General features: G+C 33.0%; 1 protein-coding gene across 2 annotated transcripts in view; it reads right to left on the bottom strand.

Annotated features, from left to right (window-relative positions):
• The window catches only part of LOC129942558 (neuropeptide CCHamide-2), a 52,959-nt gene that overhangs the window by 11,300 nt on the left and 17,105 nt on the right, over positions 1 to 24,554 (bottom strand). Inside the window, exons 1-2 of one of the 2 annotated variants that reach the window (XM_056051554.1) lie at positions 15,760 to 16,161; positions 8,160 to 8,246 (exon numbers count right to left, since the gene is read on the bottom strand). In XM_056051554.1, coding sequence (XP_055907529.1) covers positions 8,160 to 8,235 — 76 coding nt within the window. In that variant the 5' untranslated portion in view covers positions 8,236 to 8,246; positions 15,760 to 16,161. Of the gene's footprint in view, positions 1 to 8,159; positions 8,247 to 15,759; positions 16,162 to 24,554 lie in introns of those variants that run through there. The other variant, XM_056051555.1, reaches the window with a different exon arrangement.

Raw genomic sequence — 24,554 nt, 5'->3', positions numbered from 1 at the left:
TAGACAACTATCGACTTTAGTTTAAAAAATTGGTTTTGAATTTTTCCAAAAATGATTTAAGTGGATCATTGGGTAAATTTCCCCAAAATATGGGATTTGGAATCGAGTTTTATATCGAAAGAAGACTTAGTTAGAGCTTTTGCGTACTTACGTTTGCAAGTGCTAAACAAACTTTAATTTTTTAGTGTGTTCCAAAAGTGGCTGGTGAGGAAAAGCCGCTCAGCCACCCTGCTGCCTACCATATCCGAAACTCAAATCCTGCTTCACCCGATTAAAGATACAGTTTTTCATCTAAGCAAGAAGAATTAGCGAGGTAATTCGAATCCTGACTTCAAACGAATCGAGAATGCTAGAAAGGCCGTGCCAAGACATGGCAAAACTGACCCAAAAAAACTTCATCCACGGATCCAGTAATGGCTGATTGCGGCCGAAATTCTGCTTAGCAGCATTAAGCCCAAAACTGAGGATAGTAAGAAAAAGTCATCTTCCAAAACCCCAAAAACTGGTAATCCACAAGTGCTGCGGGTCTAGGACATAACGACTCGCCTCCCCCTCACAACAATTCGGGCACGTTAGCTAAGCTGATAAAAGAGAGGGGAGCCCTGATAGGAGGCTGAGTAATGAGCAGTGGTCCACGCGATGAGGTACTCGTACTTTCCTCTACCAGCACTCTGCCGAGATTCGGACTCTCTACTGTAAAAGGGTTTTAAATTATCACCTGTGGTGATGAGGATACCCTAAACTGACCTCACAACCAGACCCAGAGTCCAAATAAATATCACGGGCCCCGTATGATAAAAAAAGATTGTATAGTTTTTTAAAAAAAGACCTAACCGTGACTTTCCGAAGTCGGACTAGAAAGTTACGTAAATGGAAGAGCTCATAGAAAGAGGGCAAGAAGCCATAGTATTGTTGAATTACGAGACGGTACACAATGCGTATTGGCATTAATCAGGTAAAGGTGAAGCCCTTAACGGCTGTCAACTTACATAACAAGAAAAATGATTAAGTGTTACATGCAATTAAATCTACAGCACAGAAAGCAGGCCTCTGCCACCTTAATTTATTTCTGTCAAAGGTTGATTTTGACATTGCCCACTAGTACAAGAGCCCTGGATTAATAACGGCAAGATATGTGGTCTTAAATCCAAAGACCAGACAATATTTGTTAGTAAAGGGCCCACAGAAGGTAACTATCGTACATGTATTGTGACGAAAAAGTGTATTAATCTTTTTCTCAGTTCTTCACAAGTAAAATTTGTTCTCGACATGGAGACAATTGAATCATAGAGAGTTTACTATGTTTGCTTTCCTTGACATAAAAGGTGCTTTCAACAACGTGGACACATCTGCAATTACATCTCCACTTACATATCGCACCTCCGGTGCAATAATGACGTAAATGCAATTTTCTTAAATGTTCAGGAATCACGGTTAAAGTTTGCTTGCTTATTGAAAATACTATATCGCCCTAAAATAGGCCTACAGAATCGACTTCAAGAGTCCTAAAAAAAAACTGACTATTCAGTGAGTTAGAGTTCATATTCTTACCTTTTATATCTTTCACCTGTTTCTTTTTTGAGCTTGTGAAGGGTTTGAACTATTGTGGAGCGCAAGGTACATTACGACTTTGTTGCTCCGAAAAATTTTATAGTTTAAACTTTTGTGTCAAACAAAAAAGTGGCCTCTTTTGGGCACTAGCAAAGATACAAGCACGTCAATTTTACCACGGATAATTGACATTATGGCGTTCTTAACTCAATTTCAGAAAAAATTGCAATTGCGTCGATATTGCACCGGAGGTGCGATATCTAAACGGGAGTTAATTAATTAAATGCTGATAAGCACAATAATTAACACAAAACTGGGTAACTGCTAGAAGATTCGTTAGTGGAGGGACACCTCAAGGAGGTGTATAGGCCCTTATCACGAAACCATCTGCGGTACTAGATATTCTACTCTACCTAACACTACTTGATATACTTAGCAAACAAAAAGCTGCAAGCTCTGCTATTCGCCTGAAATTTTATCGCAGTGGGTTGATAACAACATTGGCCACTCCGTAATTAGGATCGGTTCCAAAGCACACAGACCATCACTCAACTGCAATTCGACGGAAACTTCCAAATTTCTATACCTTCCAGATCTTTCTGGGAGGATAGGGCGTTCCTGGAAAACGAGTTAGTACACTTTTATACAGATGGGTTGGTGGAGGTTTGTACTCTGAATGACTGAAATTAAATCTTTCATTCTGAAAGAAGTCGGCTTTAAAAAAACGTGATATCATCATCTGATATTATTTTTTCTCAGATAGTCAGTCCGCTATCAAATCTCTGCACTCTGTCTCTAGAAACTCTACAAGAGTGCATAAACGTCGATCATCTCTAATGGAGGTGGCACCTGAACATTCAAGTTTGCTGGGTGGCGGGCCGTAAAGACATTCTAGGAAATTGTAAGGCAGATGGACAGTATAACCCATTCTTCCACGTTTGGCTAGTGCCGGAATATCAATCGCTGCATGTAAATTATTGCTTATTCAAGACGCTATAAAGAAGGCAAAAATAAGGTATAATAACATCACAACGTGTCAGGTCATGAAAAACATCTTGTCTGCAGTAGATTTAACGCGCTTGAGGTGCTTGTTATCTATAAGCAGATCGCATATAAGCTCGGTAATCGATGTCATAACAAATGACTTTTTATAATTAGTCTCTTACGTTTTGTAAGGGATTCAAACTGGTTACAACTGGCTTAGAAGAAAGCCTCAACATTCATGTGGTATGACAATGGGCCATTTTACAGGCCTAAGTGTGTCCTATTCCATCACGGACAGCCACTTGAACCTAACCTAACCAAACCTAACAGAAGGCTGAAGGTAATAGCTCTCTTATTAATTAGTTTCTTGCATAATTTTACATAAAGTCTCGAAAGAAGGTTTTTGAAGTTGAGTTCTTTATATTATGTAAACTTGCCCAATGTCAAATCCATGTAGAAAAAAATCATCATCAAAAGGACAGTTGTAATGCCTTGACTATAAAATAGTCAAAAGTATGAAATTAAATCATCATAAATCTAGTAGTCCAGAAATCCTTAAAATAATACTTCATATTATTTTTACACAAATTTAATCGTCCTCATTCGTCGTCAAAAGCGAACAATATTTTGGTATTTTGCTTTCCAATTCCTGTTCCCGATATCGTTTTTATCATCCTCATCATCATCACCATGAGAGGTGAAACAATCTTTGTTATTGTTGAATGGAATTTAAAAAATTCATCCCGAGAAAGTCTTTTTTTGTTTTTTAAATATATGTAAATTTGTTAAAGAGTAGTCATTGGCAAGATGAAAAAAGGTAGGTTTATCGTGGTAAATCTAGCTTTCGGTAAAGAATATTTGAGATGCTATAATAATGTTCTGTTAAAGTAAAAGTTCTCAAAATCTCCTTAATTCTTAAACAAAATGAAATTATACACTCTGAATGATTCATGTGATGTTAATATAGAAATGCAAATGCTACAAAGCTATATAAAACATTTAAAGTTAAAAAAAATATATTGGTTGCCCTCAAGGCTTGAAAAATAAAGAAAACAACTTAAATTGGACGTTTCTAAAGCTCTCCAATCGAATGAAATAAGTGTTTTTTTTTGAGAATAGAAAGATGAAGATGCCATATCCTTCCATAAGTTATGTGCCACACATAAAATCTCTACAAGAATGTACCTTGCCTCTATCATATCACAGAGACCGTCAAATGGTTTTGTTTTGAAGAAAACGTGCAACAATCAAAAGCATAAATTTAACTGAATCGAAATTCTTATGGTGTTACGTATAGCGTAGGAGGAGGTGACAGAAATACTAACAGTATTATGAATGAGACTGAGTGGTTCAAGTTCTATAGAGCCTTCAAAGGATAAACGTTCATACAGATATCTATATTTATATAGGAACAGACAGACAGAGAGTTACCTTGTTATCTTTAAAAGTCAGTTAAGGTTTCCTGAAATACACAATATTTAGGTATAAACTAACGGTTTTATATATATGTTTTGACACGAGATAGTTAAATATGATTGTACCTGTTGCTAGCTTGAATTCTAAAAGTCACTTTTATCGTGAATAGGTTACCTATTCTATATACCTATGATGTGAAAATTAGGAAGTTGAGGTTAAATGAAATAAAATCTGTATAGAGTCTCAAAACACTTTCAATCTTAAGTGTTTTAAAGCGACATTTTTGATGGATGACATAGAATTTTTGAATAATTTTCTCTTAGAGATGGGACTTTTTAGTTTTTGAGAGACAGACATGGTGGTATATTTATAAAGGATAAAAGGAAACGAAAGCAAGGATACTGATAGTGGGTGTAATCTGTTAATGCATCTTATTACTTAATTGCCAGATGCTATGCGTATAGAGTAGGCAAATGATGACGTTTGAATTTAACTTGACATTTTGCCTACCTACTTTTTAATATGATCATAACTATTTATTATTAATAAGGATTTTGTTTTATTTCTTTCTGAATTACAGAATTAAAGGAAAAGCCACAAATTTTCTATCGTTTTTCAATGTTTTGAAAAAACAGTTATACCTACTACTAGACTTTGGAAATGATCCCTATTTATGACAGTTTATGTTGTCAATGCTCAAGATTTATTTATTTGAAACTGTCATCTTATTCGTCGAAGCAACACTCGCGGAACGTCATCAAACAGTGCGTGGAATATCGATCACCACTTTACCAGCTGTTCATCGATTTTGAGATGGCTTTTGACTGCGTCGACATGGAGTTTGTCTCCGACGAATTGACAGATCTTCAAGAGTAAATTTTGGATTATGATGGGTCTTAATGTCACGTCTTAAACAGAGCTAGATTGTTGGAGGAGTTCAAAGTAGAGTCAGGTCTCTATCGAAGGTGGAACTCAACAAGATATCGCTAGCCATTATGGGAAATCTTAGGCTGTGTTCGGGATGCTGTCCAATGTTTGGAGAAACAACTCTCTCAGCTCGAAGACAAAGCTTAGACTGTTTTGCTCAAACTTCGAATCAGTAATACGCCTGGAAAATAATAATAATAGGTTTCTACTAAACATCCTACGAATTTTCTGACCCAATCATATATCCAACGAAGAAAGATATAGAATGATGGGTCAGGAGCCCTTTAAAACTATTATATGAAGTGGATTGGACACACTCTTCGAAAAGGTAATGACTGCATTTGCAGGATTGGCAATGCAGTGGAATTCACTCATTGAAGAAAAGAAAAGAGTCGATAAACCGGGAAGCACGTGAGATTGGGGAAGACCTAGGTTAGGTTATGTTAACGTGGCTGAGGAATTAGAATCCACACACTTAGGCCAAAAGAAAAGGACCATTGTGATACCACATGAATCTAGAGAATTACTTCGTACTAGTCGAACCATTTTGAGCTTTTTATAAAGCGAAGAAAATATTTGATATCCTTTTTAACTAGTTCACTGGGATTATCAAAAGAGTAGTCTCCCAGATGAAGTTTGCGTCTTAGTGAAAGAGCAGGGCAAGTGCAGAGAAGGTGAGAGATTGTTTCCTCTTCTTCTTTGTCCATACAGCTCCTGCAGAAGTCATTTGAGGCTACACCAAGTCGTATTGCGTGTCTGCCTATATGACAGTCTGCTTTGACATATCAAGTTTTTAGAGCGCTTTAGGTCCAGTGAAGGCCATATGAGTTTTGTGGCTGCGCATGTTGGTAAATTGTGCCACCTAGAATTTGCTATCGCAAAAGCTGTTTCTTTTAGCATAAGTTTACAGGTAGCTATTGGTATACCTATCTCCTTCCTTTCAGGTGAAATAGGCATGACGGTTCCATTTTTAGCGAGTTCATCGGTTCTACAATTTCCCGTAATGTCTCTGTGGCCCGGCACCATCTCCATAAGAGACGATCGACAATCGAGGGCCGTTCGAGATTCAGTTGAGACACCGTCAAGATATTTAATAGCAGCCTGACTGTCAGAGGAGATGAGGATATCAGAAGTTGATACCACGTTTTTTCTAAGCCAGGAGAGAACCTCTTTGATCGCTAAAATTTCGGCTTGGGATACGCTACAATGATCAGGGAGGCTGAATGAGATGCTTAGATTCAGCTTTTCTGAGTACACACCACTACCAACTCCCTCATTTGTCTTGGATCCATCTGTATAAAAATGAATGCTTTTGTCATCCAGGATTTTTTTGTCTTCCCATTCTTCTCTGGATGGAATGGATACCTGGAAGTTTTTTTCCAAACAGGGGTTTCGGAATTTTGTAGTCTATGTACTTTATTATAGAACCAAAGAGGTTCAAAATGATGGAGTGCCCCACATTGTTGTCGGTCCATTGAGATGAGGCGTCGAGTCTTATCGCTGTACTCGCTGCCACTTGTTTACTGAAGATGTCGAGGGGTGTCAGATCGAGGAGAGTGTCTAACGCTGCTGAGGGTGTGGTTCTCAATGCCCCGCTTATGCAGAGACATGCAGTGCGTTGGACTCTGCTGAGTTTGTCATAGTATGTGAATTTCTATAGTGCAGTCCACCATACTGCAACCCCGTACATAAGTATTGGTCGGATGACCGATGTGTATAGCCAGTAGGTTATGCTAGGTTGAAAACCTTATTTGCTTCCTATGGCTTTCTTGCAAAGGAAAACAGCTGCTGTAGCTTTTGTAACTCTTTCCTGAATATTAGGTTTCCAATTTAATTTGTTGTCCAATATCAGACCAAGATATTTGGCTTCATTGGTAAAAATTACTGGTACACCTTTTATTGAAGGAGGTACAATTACTGGGATCTTGTATTTCCGTGTGAAAAGGACGAGGTCTGTTTTTTGAGGATTAATACTAAGTCCGCAGTGATCAGCATATCTAGTGATCATATTGAGTGCATTTTGGAGAAGGTCTCTCACTGTATTAGGATGTTCCCCTGTGACAGCGATAGCAACATCATCGGCATATGCAACCACTCTGTAGCCTTCCCTCTCAAGGGATATAAGTAGTTCGTTAACTACTATGTTCCACAGGAGAGGGGACAGAAGAGAACACCACCTTGCGGAGTGCCTCTACTGACAGACTTTTTGTGCAAAAATCCCCCAACTTAGAGTTGATGATCCTGCTTTTAAGCATTAGATTAATCAACTTACAGATTGAGTATTCGACGTCATAGCAGAAGTGATAGCGGATGGGTCAACGTTGTTGAAAGCGCCCTCAATATCCAGGAAGGCCACCATAGTATATTCCTTTTGCTCTAGAAAGTATTCGACAGTTCTTACCAGAGTGTGCAATGCTGTTTCTACCACTTTCGCTTTGCAGTAAGCATGCTGAGACATTGATAGTCTCTTATCAATGCTATTACGTATATGGATATCGATCAATCTTTCCAGAGTTTTGAGAATGAATGATGATAGGCTAATACGTCTTAGGTCTTTAGGGTTGACATGCGAACATTTGCCCGCCTTGGGAATGGAAACTACCTTTACATCTCTCCATCGCTGAGGTAAATTGACCAGAGCACGGGAAGAGCTAAAGGAAGCTCAAATACATTGCCGGGAACCGCACACAACGGCTGTGATTGAAAGTATTTAAGGCCTGTTAGAGAACACTCACGGACTTAATAGGTCCGAGGATCTAAGTAAGTAAGTTAGTAAGAATCTGTTTGTTATGTTGCTTTCTTTGTTCACGTTTGCCAATAGTTGACTTATAACGGTATTTGATTTTGGACACTCTTATACTATGTAGTACATATCGTGATTTACTACATAGAACTTTGTTTTCGAATAGAAGGTTTCAATTCAATGTCTTCTGAAGTTGCAATGGCTTGTAGGGCAAGAATAAGTATGTAAGTAAATTTAAATAAATTCAATGATTTGTTAAAACACAAAGCAATGGCTTTATTGTTATAATTAAAATATTGAAAGATGAGAGCAACAAGTGACATCTTTCTAAATTTTATGGGCTATTAAAAATGAAACTTCTTTTTGGAAAATCCTTTACAAATTAAAAGTATGCAATTTTAAAAGTAAGTATCTACAAAAAGATCTTCTTTAGCCTATCAATGGTTGAGGATGTGTAAAATTAAATTTGTATTTTTAAAAACGAAATATAAACTTTTGTTTTTGTTAATGGATTTTATTTTTCATCTTCAATACTCACTTTTAGCTTGACTCTCGTGTGCTGCCAAAACTACAGTGCATACTAACACAAAAAAGAACGATATTGACTGCTTCATGTTGTTTTATTCTGTAAGTACAAAATTTAAACATATTTAATAAAATAGAAAGAAAACATATACATATGTACATAAATAGGGTAAAATAATTATTTTTAAATTCGTTGGTATGTTACAATCTATAGCGAATAGTCTTAACGTCAGTATTTTTAAGAAGGATGTAAAGCACCTAAGCAAATTAGTATTCAACTACTTTTATTAAGCAACTTAATTCTTTTTAGAATGAACACTTTTATCCCGAATAAAATTAAATCTATCAAACCCAAGGAAATGTCATGGTTTAATTTGAGCTGTAAAGACGTTATTAGAAACAAAGATGTAAGTGCTTGTATTTACAACCAAAGCTCCACTGAGGAAAACCGAGATAAGTTCAAAAAAGATAGAAAGATCTGTAACAGACATATTCGACGCATTAAATTTTTGCAAGACCAAAATTAGGGCAAAAAATACTAAAATGTCCCAAATGAAGTAAAAATATCTATTTATTTGTTAAAAAAAACGTACAAAACACCACGTCATCCTGGGTTCCAACACTCGTTTACAATGCAACTCTCTATGTAAGCTCAATTGATAAAGCCAATTAGCTTGCAGCACACTTTGCTGTCAATTCGATGCCACTAGAGAGTGTCATGCCTGTACTCGAAAGCTTAAATTATTTTATCTAACAAATCTTGCTGTTCCTAGAATACTTAAAGATCTTGACGTTCATATATCTGCTGGCCCGGACAGTATCCCCTCTATTTTTCTGAAGAAGTGGTTTTCAACACTGGCAAAACCACTGACTAAGCTTCTCTATTTGTCCTCTTTTAAAGGTCTCTTTCCTAGTAGGTGAAAAGTAGCCTTTGTTCAACCTGTCCTTAAAAAAAGACGAATACTCCTCAAACTCTTACTATAGTGCAATTGCAGTTACGTCCCTTTTTTCAAAGACAATGGAAACGCTGATTATTTTTAACAGTTGAAAAATTCTTCAAGAACGAAATCTTCGTAATGACTGGCAGTATAACTTTCGAAGCAATAGGTCACTGAACAGTGGCCCCGTTTTGGAGATATTAAGATTATTGTACTTGATATTTTAAAGGCATTTGAAAGAGTTTGGTATCAGCTCTCTTATTGAAAATGTGTGAATTTTGTACTTATGGATCTCTTACTTTTTTGATTAGAAATTACGGACTGTTCAATTCAAGCAGTATTTAAGGAGTTCAATTCTAATATCCAGGGCTCCGTTTTGTCTTTGATACTTTTCGTTATTTTTATAATTGTTTCGCTTATGGCAGGACCCCCAGCTTTTTCTTCCTAGGATTCTCATCCTTGTTCTTTAGATGTAGGGTACCAACTGCAGCTTATAATAAGCTCAACAAAACACACCGTCCAAGAGGGAATTAAAAACCTTGTAGAATTAAATGCTTTAAAAACTCAATGCTGTCTCCTGGCGCAAAAGCGTAACTCTCCCTCAATACCAATATCCCTGGGAAGAGCTTACCATCAAGGACACTGGACTGTTCTTAGTTCTAGGAATGTGAATTACAATTAATTTTTGTGGAATTTTTGCCAAAAATGAGCTAAAAGTGTTTAGGTTTTCTTTGAATTCGCAAGAAGTTTTTTACCCCTATTGATATCGTTATAATTTACCAAGCTTTTTTTCTTCCAGGGATGGAAAAAAATAAGTCAAAAAACGATAGGCGATCTTTCTGTTACTTTAGCTTCTCTTAAACATAGCCACGCCGCGCCGCCGCCGCAAGGCTTTATTTGTATAAACAATGCTCTAGTGAAAAAGCCAGTTGTATTTCCTTCCTCAAACAATTCAAACGTAATACTTGTAATTCTAGGAATGCTCATCAGTTTACCCCTAGGTCCAATTTCAAATGTACTGCTTAGTACAGGGATTCTTTCTTTAGAGGCACTATATGAATGTGGAACGCTTTTCCAGGCTCAATATTTTCCACTGATAACAATGAGACGACATTCTAAACTAATGTGCATCGGTATCTCCTTTCTAATATTGTCCTCTTTTCCTAATTGCTCGCTCTGCAGTGTTTAACAATTAAAAGGATATTCAGTACCCCTTGACAAATTTTGTTCCAGTTCTTATAAATTCAACTGAAGTTTTTAAAGTGCAATAATTGTGATTCAATTTTTAGTTCATACCTTAACATTGTATAAATGTGAGTTTTAAGATTTTAAAAAAATGTCGTTTCAATCTAAATTCTTCAAAAAATTGTGTTTTGTTTATTAGGTAAGTTAGTCTTACCTTTGAATGGAAGATATACGAGTACATATAAATTCTTTACTTTTATTGACTTCAAATTAATAATGAGTTGTTTAAAATTCTTATTGAATTCCAAAAGATCTACCTTCCTATCCAAAATATTGTCTTCATCTAAATTATTGTTGTTTCAATTGAAATATGCTTTGGTTTCAATACCATAATATAAAAATTAAATAATAAATTCTTTGAATTATGTCCTCAAAGACTTTGGATACTTAAATCAATCAGACTTGACGTTAGATTGTGTGTTCGAAAATTTGTATGTGAGCCCCTTAGGTTGCATGTTCCTTTTAAATGGATTAAGGATGTTTGAGGGTGAGGGGTAATCATTTAACTGAGGAATAAACATATGTCGGAGAATGGAAACAAACTGCACATTAAAGTTGATGTCATTTGAACTTTAAATTGTGTTAAATGTTAATAATTTAAGTTTCTTGTATCTATTATAGTTTTAAAACTCTGAGTTTTAAAAGTGCATTTTAATTTATCAATATACACTATCTACATATGTCAGACATTATAAGACTGGGTACAAACTATAAAATTGTCTTTGATTTTGTTAATACCATAATGAAACTTTTGTCTACTTTTGTATTAACGCAATAACCAAAATCAGCTTATTATTTTAACGTTCAGGAGGAGATCCCTCGTTTTTAGCATTGAATATCTCTTAAAGAAATGTTTTCAATTTTGAAGGTTTTGCTCTTGGCGTTCGAAAAATTGAACACTTCTTTTGTGTAACTGAGCAAAGACTTTGGTTTTTGAGATAAGTACCTTTGCATGTAGATATTCAGGCATAGCACGAGTTCCATCGAATATCAAACTTTTACAAATCCCCAAAACAGTATCACGATAAGATTTTTAACCATGATTGTATTTAGTAATAGTTTATTTCATGGAATACGATGGAATTCTTTTAAGGGCTGATTGTCTGAACTGTCTTGCACGTCCTTCCACAGACCTTTGTGTCGTGTTAACCCACCCTAGAATTTGAACGTTTTGAAAAGTAGGCAGTTCTGTTCGAAATGACTACGATTCTTCTATAAGGTCAAACGAAATTAGTTGATCCCAATTCGTTCCTCTTTTACATAATTGTTACGCCATTAATTTAGTGATTTAGCAGAAAAGCATCTCTTTGTTATTTCTTTATGCGATGTCGAAAGCTTTAAAATGAGAACATACATTTATCTTGATGCCATACCATTAGTCCTAACGTTTTCACAAGTTCGTTTGGTGTGAAAGAGATACTTAAGCTTATCTCACTTTTATTTAAACATGTTTGTTACAAATTGTATTTCCCTTTCAGATATGTCACTGAATTCTTTCAAATAGTCAAAAATAAGAAAATTTTAAAGTTTTTTTTAAATTATTTTCATTCAAAGAAAAATATCAATAATTGTATCCAAACCTTAAAAGTTGAGCAAAATTTGTGAAAAAAGCCACCAAAATAAAGGGTGATAAAAATTTAAGGGAAAATGTTGAATGTGCACCACATCTAAACGTCAAGTTTTTTTTCTGTATTTCATATGACATTTCTCAATTTTAGAATGATTCAATTTTATTTATAGAAATTAACACAATCGATCTTGGCGTTTAAATCAAAATCAAAATTAATTTGTTGCGCATCGTGATTTTTTCGGTCAATTTAATCGTCCAACTGTTCCAATCGGAAAATTACTGCAAACATTTTAGAAAACCGTGTCTGTAGCAGATGCGAAAACACTAGTGCATTCTCGTACAGCTTATACTGTAGCAAATATTGCTTAATTATCGAAAAAATAATCTTCAGTAATGAGGTACATTTTCACCTCAGTGGATACGTCAATAAGCACAATTGCCGAATTTAAGATTCGAAAATATTCATTTTGTTTTTGGGGCTTAGTTCGAACCGTCGATTTATGAATGGACGTAATAATTTAAAAGTAAATTTTTTTTTAATTATTTGTTGGAAATTTTTCATCAAGATGAATTCCTCGATTTAGCACTTCTTTCCCAATTAACAATAGAACCACCAATTTGTAGATTGTTGCTTGGTAAGAGGCATGCCTGTAACTAGAAGTATTTAATGTTATCTTTCAATCATTGAAGTACTTTTGTATTGTATTGTATTTAAATCAAAAGTATAAGATCGGACCAAGAACCGATCCTTGAGGAACACAAGATTCAATATTACACATTTCGGACAAACTATGTTCACAAAAACTTTTAATTTCCTTGAACAAAGAAAAGACTTTATTAACATTAATAAGATATATACATTGGAAAGATCAATATTAGTTTTTTGTGTATATACGACCATTATTCCAAAAAGTATCAAATACCTTTTTAATGTCTAGTAGGACCATTCATGTACGTCTCCTATCGCTAAACTACTATTAACACCTTTCTATATTCTGTGAACTTGATGAATTGTACTGTGAAAAGCTCTGAACCCAAATTGTTCCGGAGGTAAAAAGCTGTTTTGAGATAATGAGATAATATATTTCATTTTAATAATTTTTTCAATGTATATGCTTTGTGAACTAAGGATACTAATTGGCATAAAGTGATAAGTGAATTGCTTGGTTCTTAACCTGCCCTTAAGATGGGTATAATTTTTGCAGTTTTCCATTGTGATGGGAAATATCGTCGTTCGAAACAACAATTAAACAACCCTGCTAAAAATGCTATGCCAGATTTTAGAATATTTTTCTGAGATTGTCAAATCCTATTGACTTTTGAGTTTTAAGAGTTGACAACATAGTTTGTATGTCATTTATACAAAACAACACTATTATTTGCTTCACTTGAACTAAACTGAACTTATTTCGTTGCAGATTCTAGACACCAAATAGTTTGCATGGAAAGTATTCGTTTAAGTTTTTGTTTTTTTGGAACTTATCGAATTAAAATAAAAATAAATAAATTGGGTGGCGCAACAGTCCGTTGTGAACCACGGTCTAGTGACCTTACAACTCTCAACCATTCCTGTGTGCGAGTACAGTTGTCAGGAATGGAAGGGACCTAAAATTTTAGGCCGAATCCGAACGGCTAATTTTGAGAAAGCACTTTTTCATGACAAGATTTACTCTTGAAGGATTTGTCAGTTCCTCGCAAGAGGCAGTACCCGCGCAATTTTTTTTTTAAATTAAGGTGGCACAGGCAGGGATTGAACCAAAGACCCCTTGCATGACAGTCCAACGCACTAACCATCATGCCACGGGTACTACGAACTTATCGAATTACCAACTTTTAAAGCGGGAATACACTAAATTACTTAAAATTACTTTCACAATATTCCAGAAGATTACTAGAATCTTTTAAATCTTGTAATTACTTTAAAAGTAATTATAGAATCTTTAATCAAGGTATTGAGCATTTTTACTTCCGAGAGCAGGTTAATATAGCTAGTTCTTATCCATCTAGTCCTTATTATCTTCGCAAATTTGCATTTTTAAAGTCGAAAACTTTATTAATTAGAGCTGCAGGGTAGGGATCCGAACTTAATTCATTTATAACCATAAGTCGACTTAAAATCCCTGACATATTGGTAAAAAAAAGATCTAAACTCGAGGGATAGGATCGATTATTTGAAGGGTCATAAGGTGAGGTGTTGCAATTCTACCTGGAAAATAAGTAGATCCGTTGGTAAAAGGTACTTCAATACCAACATTTTGTATAATTTGAGTATCAACAATTTGTTTTTTAACTTTGATGGCAACATCACCACCTATACTCTCATCTCTATATAGACGATAAAAATAATAATCCTCATTTGATAACTCATCCTTAAAGCTTGACCAAGTTTCAGAAACAAAACCTACATCTACGTAATATTTACGTAAAAGTAAAAAAACTCAATTGATTTGCATCAAACGCTTTTAATGTTAAAACACATATATTTTTAAGATAAACTATTCATTTTGAGTTATATAAATATTTTATAGCTAATTACAATAACGTTGAATTGGTCTGCCTTAGATTGTCAAAAAAACCAATGCACCCACAAAGAGCGACTGCTAAGTGCGGCTTATGCGGTGGCGGTCATCCGGCCGTATTTTTCCAAAATGATGCCGGTTAGGCAGTTACTGTGAAACGTGTTCGCTATCTTGAGTCAAAAGCGAATTTTTATGGCCTGAATTGGAAGATATGGATCTGGACGAAATATTTTTTTCAAAAGGATGTTGCTATTTGCCACACATTAAACAAAACAATAGCTCTTTTGCGTAATAAATTTAAGGGCCGTGTGATTTTACACGGTGGCGATGTCAATTGTCCACCAAAATCATGTGATCTTCCTCCACCGTTAGGCTTCTTTTTTAAGGATTATTTGAAAGCAAAGGTGAACGTATATAAGGCAGCAATAATTCAAGAGCTAAAGGATAAGATGATCAGACACATTAACGGCATGTAAATCAATTATACTTCAGGGTCATCGAAAATTTAGTACACCGGAAGGAGTTGTACCGCTAAGTTCACTGAGGCCATTTCACCAATATTTTACAATACTAATATTATCATTACAAAAAGAAATTACAATCATTTCTGAATAATTTGTGTTTTATTCAAAATTAACATCGGTCCTTAATATTTAACCACCCTTTATATTATTTTATATTGATGTATTAAAAAATCACTTTGATCGAAAGTCACCTTTATTGTTTTTTAAAAAGTGGATCAGCTTATTGAAGTGAGTTTTTTTCTTGTTGAAGAGCGGAAGTTTTTTCGCTGTCAATCTAATTTTAAGGTGATTAACTTGTTTACTTCATTTAAAGTAAGTAAACAATAGCATTCATTTTATTTTTATATACACCACACATTCATATACATTAAGATTAAATGTATATCATATTACATTCAGATCGATTGAGTTTGACCTCAAAGGTCATCACAACAATTTTTTTTATTTTTGATTAAAAGCAACCTTAGGTAAATTAATTTTATTAATATATAAGGAAATCCTTAAAAGTCTACATGAATGATGAACACTTAAAACTTAAACAAAGTTTCAAAAGAATTAAAACAAAGTTAATTAAGTAAGTAAGTTAGTTTATTTAAATTAGGTATGGCAATGCATTGGAAATTGTCCTTAAGGAATTTTCATAATGTCCTTTCCCATATTATAAACAAAGCGCATTAAACCAGACGGTTGGTCGGTGGCGGAAGCAATATGGCGTTGAGCGACAATGTTATATTATCAAAGGATTTATAATATGATTATTGATTAGGTAGGTATTTTAATGACAATAATGATTTAACATCCAACCATCACAACTTACCTAAAGGTTTATCGACTCCGAAGAGATGTACAAAATTTAAAGCTATCAGTCGAATTTAATTAGTTTTAAGATATTTAAAAAAAAATATGTATATATTGTTTTTTTAGGTACACAAATCACAGATTAATTACAGAGTAGAGATATTATAATTTTTTGAAAAACTTTATAAAGATTTGTTTTTGAAAAATATTGATTGTTTTCGTTTTGTGTTCTTATTCACAGCACTTTCTGACAGCTAAAGAACGATCTTTCGACAGAACTACCCGTTTTTTACATTTTCGAACTTTTCGAAATGTGATTTAATTTTATAATGTCTCTTGTTTGTTTTGTGTTTTGAGATCGTTTCAAGAACATAATATATTTGTGTCCTCATTCGGCTACAATTGCCGTCCGACTAGTTAGCGCCCCATCAATCAGAGATACTTTCATATAGAAATCAGAATCAGATCGAGGCGTTTCTCATTTTATTTGTAAAATAAAACAAAAAAGAAATATTAAATGGGACGTGTCTAATTTAATAATAATAATTATTAAACAAATATAAAGATAGAATTTATATTCTCAGAGTCAGACTGAGTAGAGATTGAGTTTACGAAAACAATTTTTGACAGCTTATAAACGGTTTCAATGATAAGGATTATTCTATATGGTTTAGCGTTAGTATATTGTTACATTATATGGGAAAGCAAATCGCTCTATATTTTTTGGAAAAAAAAATATAAAAATTGTGAAGAGTTTGAAGTCAATTAGTATCTCAAAGGATAATGAAAATAAAACTCACTACTTGAACTCCCACTTTCTCTTAAAGTTTCAATGAAAGTTTTAAATCAATGCTGAACTAACGAAAATTCGATTAATAAAAGTTTAATATTTTCTGATGGAAAGAATAAATTGATCACCTATCATTTTTTTTTAATTTCCGTCCATGAGAGTACTCAAGTTATAGGACGAATATAGACTTTATAAATTATAACCAGATCAGAAGGAGTAAAAACGTTTTTCCATCGTCGGAGAAATTCTAAATACTTAGCAGCGTTTTTTTTCGATTTCATATATGAGCTCACTCCACAAGAGACCTAGAACTCAAAGCTGTGGAGCCTTCTCTATACAAGTATTACCCATAAATAGTGGTATCGAAGGAGGGTTACGCTTTTGCGAAAATAACCAAATCATTTTCTCAGCATTAAATTTTAGATTCCCCATTGGACAATGCTGTCAAGACCAGAATTAAATGAGCTTATCATACGCTTCCGTGGTAGTCAAAAACCGAAAAACAAGTATGGGGATCTCAAAACGAATATGAAAAGCTGAGGGTACTTGCATTAGCGAAAAAATTTTGTGAGTTAGAAGTCTTAGACAAAAGACTATTTATAAAAATAAGAAAGAGTGTCGGAAACAAAACGAAGCCCTAGGGCACACTAGTGTTTATATTGTGTGGATATAAGATTTGAACCCGTCCATTACTTTTTGAATTGAAATTGAAATCCGAAATTTCTATAAAAGAGCTTGATGTCAAACTTAATCTCTCCAAAACGATGAAAAGTTTTATATTCACTTTTAGGTGAGCTAAACCATGAGATCACCAGTGGGCCTATTGATACGAAAGCCATATTCCCGGTCATTATGAAGCTTTTGTTTTTTTTCCGAATTCGCGTAGTACAGCCAAGAGCGAATGTCAAAATTGGGCCCAACTATTAAGCATTCCTACAATTTAGGACACTGTGGGGAATTACAACAGACATTGCAGAAATATTAATTTCCTTAATTCTTAAATGCAAATCACAAATTTCTAAAAAGACTTTGCACTTCCGGTGCAAGTGCAAGCAACGAAAAATTAGAAAAAAAGGCTTTACGGTGAAAAATATCTTAAGTATGATTTCACAGTGTTAAGCCTCAATGAGTAATTTGTTGTGAAGTTTTATCTGGCGAATATTTGGTATGGTTATCGTGTGCCAGAGAGAAAGCCTCGTTGACAAGCTATCACGTTTCAAACTGAGTCGCCAAGCCGGGGAAACCTTATACAATTGACGAAGATCGAAGGCTAAATGCCTGCGGCCCTGGATATGGTTGAAACCACTTTCGGAAAACAGGAGGCAGATAAGCTAAAAAGCATTCTACTTTCTGACAGCAAAATCGAAAAAAGAAAGCGTTGACATTCGGAAACAATTAAAGTTGAAAAATAAAAGAAAAGTACAGTTTAGTCAAGTGCCTAGTTTTTTGTATTTGTCGGTTTCAAGCAGATGAAAACATTGAAGAAGATAATATATTTTGTAAAGCTTTTTTTAATGACAGTTCAGGCAAGTGTTTCTACGACATGTTCTTAGAAAGCTCTAGCGACTACGAATTGGATAGAATAAAATGTGGTAGCGATAGTGCCAAAGCTCTGACCGGTAACAAAAGTGGACTGGTTGCAAAATTGAAACTCCTAATTTCTAACCTTTCATGGACTTTCTACATCGACAAATTTTAGTATCCAAGGTACTACCTCCAAAATTAAATGATTAAAAGATGTGATCAAAATAGGTAGCTCGATAAAATGGGTTAATTCCACTAAAATTTTCTTTACCTCACCGAGGTTAAAGAGAAGAGTAGGTATTTAGAGTTTTTGTGACCCTCCGTGACTTTTAACATTATCATTTCTCGCTTATCTTAAACATTCTGATTAAGAAGGACGACAGGAAAACATTGTAACTTTAAAGGTGAAAATCAGGACTCCCTTGAAAACTTTTGTTTTGGTCATTGTAATTTTTCAGTTTCAGTTTTGTCAAATTAAAAAATTTTGACATTTCTGGACGTTACAGGTTAATAGATTTGAAATAAAAGATTTTTAGAAAGATGTCTGTTCGTGAGTGTGTTCTTACGTTCGTACGTGCGCGACGTTGTTTTCATCGTCCATAGCTCAAGAACTAGAAGAGATATCGACTTCAAATATATTTTGTTATGCAGATAAAAATGAAGAAAGATGCAGAAGGGGCTTCTCAAGAAAGTTGCGTTGGTGGTTTTTTTACCATAGCAGTTTAAAAAAAGGTGACAATTTTGGTGCTAGAGACTCGAATTTAATTTAATATTATATATTGCAACGTGATACCAAACCAGTATATTTTTGGAAAAAAATCCAATTAACGTTTTTTTATAAATCAAAAAAACCTGAAGAAAACAAATTTGTCACCTCCAAAATTTTACGAATAAAAAATTATGTCCTCTTCAAAACAATTGTTTGTAACGAAAAATAACGTTTTCAACAACATTTTGATAAAAATCTAATTGACAGATTTTTTATAAAAAATAAAAACCTAAAAAAAACATTACTCAAAGTTGGTAAAAATTAAATTTCGACTCAAATATCTTTTTAAAAACTTTTGATTATGGCTTTGAACTTTTTTATCTTATGAGAAATATTGTTTTCAACATTCGGAAAATATGTTGAGAAAAATCAAATTTACAGTTTTTTTTTATACAAACCTAAACAAAATTAGTAAGTTTGTTAAACATTTTCGACTCAAATATCTTTCCAAAACTTTGAGATACTTATTCGCTTTAAACTACGTTTAACTTAAAAAAAAATATTGTAGTCATCATTCAGTACAATTTTGAGAAAAATCAAATTGACAGTTGTTTTTACAAAAAATAAAAACCTACCAAAAAACAATAATAAAACTTAAAATTTACTTTCGACTCAAATAGCTTTTCGAAAATTGAAAATATTGTCTTCCAACTTTTTTTATTTCACAGGAAATATTGTTTTCGACATTTAGTAGTTTTTGTTTCCAACAGTCCGTTTTTTGATAAAAAAATAAAATGTACAAAAAAATACGCAAATTTGGTAAAAATTTATGATCGGTTCTTGATATCCTTAAATTAATTTCATTTATCCAGTTTGTTAACATTTTAGAAATGCTACTAAAAAATTGGTAAAAAATTGTTTTCAACTAAAAATCTATTTAACAAAACTAGATTTTCAAACTAAAATATTTCTTTGTATGGAAAATATTGTTGTTAACTTAAAAATTTTTAAGAATAATTCAACTAACAACTTTTTTAACCGAACCCTACAAACTTTTAAGCAAGACAGATGGGATGGGAAGTTATCAGTGTGGGTCGCATTCCAGCCTCTTTTTTTGTGTGGGTTAAGAACCGCCCAATATCAACTGAAATAGGTGGCCCGGTGGTGTAAAAGAATGCAAGCTTTTAAGAATGCAACCATCAGAAATTAATTGATTATACCTAAAAAGTGGCCCTAAACTGCCTTCAATTGATTTCATTTATTTAAGGCTTTATGCATACTTTGCATTGACTTGAAGTATTTTTGTATTCACTTAAAGTCTTTGCATTCTTTTGCACTATTAAGTGAAAATTCACTACGCAAAATGTCAGACATCAAGAAATAAAAATCAAAATTTCAAAAACTGTTTAGTGAAATTGTGAGTTCAAAATACACAAAAAGTAAAGACTTCAAGTTAAGTTAAGGACTTCAAAGGAATGCAAACACTTCAAAAGAATGCCAAGACTTCTAATAAATGAAAAGAAGAAGTGATTGCAATCAATTGATTGTAGTCATATGATTGGAGAAAAAATGATCGCAATATTTTTAATGTCAAATGATGCGTGATTTGAACACCCAATTCCTAGGTGAATTCAAAACAATAATTATATTGAAATCATAAAAAACTGAAATAGGTTGTTGCATTATTTAACGAGCTTGGGTGGCCGGAAAGGTTATTTTGAACCAATGAAGAACAAATTTATCGAAGCTAAATGCACGCATTTTCGATGACACAATTTGATGCAAAAATCTATCGAACACTTCTGAAATACAAAATGCAAAAATTTTGCTTTCTCCACAATAATGTAAACCATTAAGTTCTTAAAGCCTTTTTCTATAAAATATAGCCTGTTGGCGTTCTGCAAGATATTCAGCATTATCGGGACATTTAAAGAAGGGATTTCGTAGGGAAAAATTCTGAGGTACATGGAAATGCTTACGCGGTGGGCTTGCAAACGTAAAAGAATGCCTCTTCAAAACAATAATAGCAGTGATACTTCTTAAACCAGTATTTTTATTTTAATAAATAAATAACAACTCGAAGGGAACCTCAACATAGAGCTTTCTACCGTTCCCGTGTGCGAAGAATTTCAGGGATGGATAGTACCTACGATTTTATTTCGAATCCAAACGGCTCTGAAAGAATTGTTCAATTTGAACGTTGAAAAAAAACTTTAGAAGGCTCAGGTAGGGATTGAATCCAAGACCTCAGGTATGACAGTACAACGTACTGCAACGTGAGTTAAAAAAGATTAACCCCATACATTCGTTTAGCGCTCAAGTTCATAAGCAGTCATATATGATATTTTAAAGGCGTCGATTTACAAGTTGGCTTTATCTATCGAATTTGCAACAACAGCAGTGCAGCGTACGTTTTTCTTAACAAATTTCCAAAAATGTCACAACTTTTGGCACATCATAGAAAATTCGTTATCATTTGGACTTGTGTATATCTTTGGTTAGTTTATAAACTTGACAGATTATCATCCTCAACCACTCTTTTAAATTTCATAGTTTATGAGGTTCTGTGCAAAAATAAAAGAATCAGTCGTATTTAATTTTCCAGCATTGATCATAATGATTTGTTTTGCAAATTTAGCCTCTTCTTATTCATCAGCTTTTAGACTGCTTGTTATTTCGTTTTTGAGTTGTATTAAATTAATCATTACTTTAATTAACAATAACAAATTGATATGTAATCATAACGAAAAGAAAACAATATTCTTCGCAGACAACGAGACTGTCATTCGGAATTATTGAAGACTCAACAAAATAAACAAATTCGAACCCGGCCATAACACACTCGCGTAAAGAGCGAGAACCGCAAACGATGCGTTTGTTTTGATTGAAATTTACGCCGATGAAGAAGTTATTTTTGAGCAAAACTTTATATAAATAAATTTTAGCTTATATGTAAGAAGATAAGGTGTTATACACACCGTGTGGTGTCGTCAATCAAATTTAATTAATTATCTCCTTTTCCTTTGGACATTTATACATATTTTATAAATTTGTATTTTGTTGTTTACTGATGTCTGGGGATTGAAGGCAAAGTGTAAAAAGGAAAGACTCATGTCTTTCAATATCTCTCACAGGGGGGTGTATTTGATGGTAGACTTGCTTCATTGACCTCAATTGGGAGGCGCCTAAGTACAATGGGAAAACAATTTATTGATAATAAACGGATAGAAGTAAACAAAGTGATCCTTGATTTTTATTTTTTGTTGATGTTTTCTTTCTTATTTTGAAAAGATCCAATATGACTGAAATAGAAAACAAAACAAGTAGGGCAAAGTTTGGTTGAAAAAAAACAATTAGAAAGGAACTTATTCTGGTTCTTGTGTTACCTCCCTAGTAGCACAAATGGCTTTTATTTTGATTTATATAACTACAATATAACAGCCAAGTTATTGCGAATGTGTTTTACATAGAGTTTGTACGACAATGTTGTAACCGAATTAGCCGCGAAAACCCACTTGAGTTAAAACAAGTTGATTTTATTTCGGTTGCATTAAGGTTTTTATATGTTATATTTCAGTTTTTGCTTTGTATTTTTAATTAAATGATGTCATTTACAATACTATTAAAACTGAATTATAACTAAGGTAATGTGTTCTACTTATGTCATGCAAACTCAAGCATAAGTTATATAAATGTTTTTGTAAGCTTATATACTGGTCTTGTTTGTGTCATTTACATTATTGAAACAATTCTTAAGTTATTGTAGAATTTAATTTATGTTCTAGAAACTAACTGTCAGTTCATGTTTATGTTGGCGTTGTATTTAATACTAAAAATTTGTTTCCCAAAATATTTTGAATGTTTTAATTAAGTTTTATTATTGAAATCTTATTATTTGTATTTATAATGATGTTTGAAAAAATGTTTCAGGCAGATAGAATTCTTAAATTAACCTTTTACTTTTGTAGTACTTAATTTTACTGTTTTTAGTTGTTTTTGAAATCAAAATCACAAACAAATATCATTTTTATCTAAAATATGGGTATTCTACCTCGGAAAAACTTATGCGCCACCCAAATACAAAAAAATAGGAGAATAATTTATAAATTGTATTATATTTTGTTTTCTGCACAAGAGTTAAATCATGAAAAAATAATAGACTTGCGTACAAAATCTCAAAACATTACGTTTTTGGCTCATACCCTGTATATTAGGGTATAGAATAGCTTCGAAAACAAATTTCTATATTTCATCCAAATAACTAAATTATTAAAATAAAAAAATATACCATTCAAAATGGTGCATGTTACAGAAAACATAGAAATAACTTTGTTGCTTCATTTATAACTTATCAGTTATAGAACTGAATTAAAAAATGTTTGCAATATGAATATAACATAGATATAATAATTTGTAATTATTTTTTATCGCATTGTTTTTTAAGCAAACTTTTTTTGTTGCTTCGATATGGTTGTAACTAAATAAAAAAGTAAAAAGCAAAATAATCATGCTTTTAAAGCGAACAGAGTTGCCGAAGAATTATTTTGGTATTTATATAAATATAATTTTGTGTAGGAAAATGTGACATTTCATTACCAAAGTTGGTGCAGCAAAAAATTGCACATGAAGAAAATCTACATGCAATTTTTAACCCAGTTTTAAGCAGTTGAAAGTGCAGCAAACATACGAGTATATACAATACAAAATGTTTGCTATAATCTGTGGTGTTTTCATAATTTTTCATTGAAATTTCTTATCAGAACACAATTTAAAGTGACGTGTACAGTTTTTTTTAATTATACCTAATAATAATTAGATGCAATAAATTTCATATTACAGTTTATTACATAAATGTGATAAATAATGAATGATTTAGAAAAATTTTCATTTATAAAATAAAATTGTAAGCTTTTGCCATATCCAAAACTGGGTGTGGCAATTTGAAAACACAATTTTTTACCCTCCCTGATAAATAAATAAAAACATTTTCTAAAACAATGCTTAGTTTAACTGTGACCATTAATGGGTTAATTTTTCCACTCTTCACAGCAATAGCGCTCAAATTATAACAAAATAGACAGTTTGCACCAAAACACACTTTTTTCTTTACCTTTCAACCGTTCAAATGTCATATTTCAATACCAAAGTTAGTACAACAAAAAAAATCCACATGCGATTTTTAATTTGTCAGCGGCAACTCTACTAAACTGCACGCATTTTAAGTAATGGCGTCTTAAATATTTCTATTAGGCATTTTACAAAATGTATATTTTGAACATTGCAAAAATCTAAATACAATACCCTAAGAACAAAAATTACCTGCTTTAATGTTTGGTTTTTAAAATGTTTTAGAACTGTTTCCTTATTGTAAATGAGATTATTAAACAAGACCTTTTCCATAACACATGTCATCAACAGTATTACAACATAACGAAAAACAATAACGTAATTGTAACGTTGTTGGAACATAACGTATCACGGGAGTGTAAAAAAACACTTATCAATAAATAAATAATAAATATCCAAATGACGTTTATATCATTCATACTTGATTAAGTTTTACCTTCACTATAAAAATATTTGTGTAACTTGTACAACAGAAACAAAATAATTGACACTCGATTAGTTTGATGTATTGATGTTTTAAAAATATTACTGTGAACAAGTATTTTTTCGTGAGTTGAAATTATCAATATATCAAATTCAAATCTAAAACAATAACTAAACATCAATGTTTATGTTAAAACAAAACATGTCAATTATTTCCTCACTTATAAAAAGAGTTGAGTTT

The sequence above is a fragment of the Eupeodes corollae genome, chromosome 1, assembly GCF_945859685.1.
Source record: "Eupeodes corollae chromosome 1, idEupCoro1.1, whole genome shotgun sequence".
Classification (NCBI taxonomy): domain Eukaryota; kingdom Metazoa; phylum Arthropoda; class Insecta; order Diptera; family Syrphidae; genus Eupeodes; species Eupeodes corollae.
This window is presented reverse-complemented; position numbering and strand designations above follow the sequence as displayed.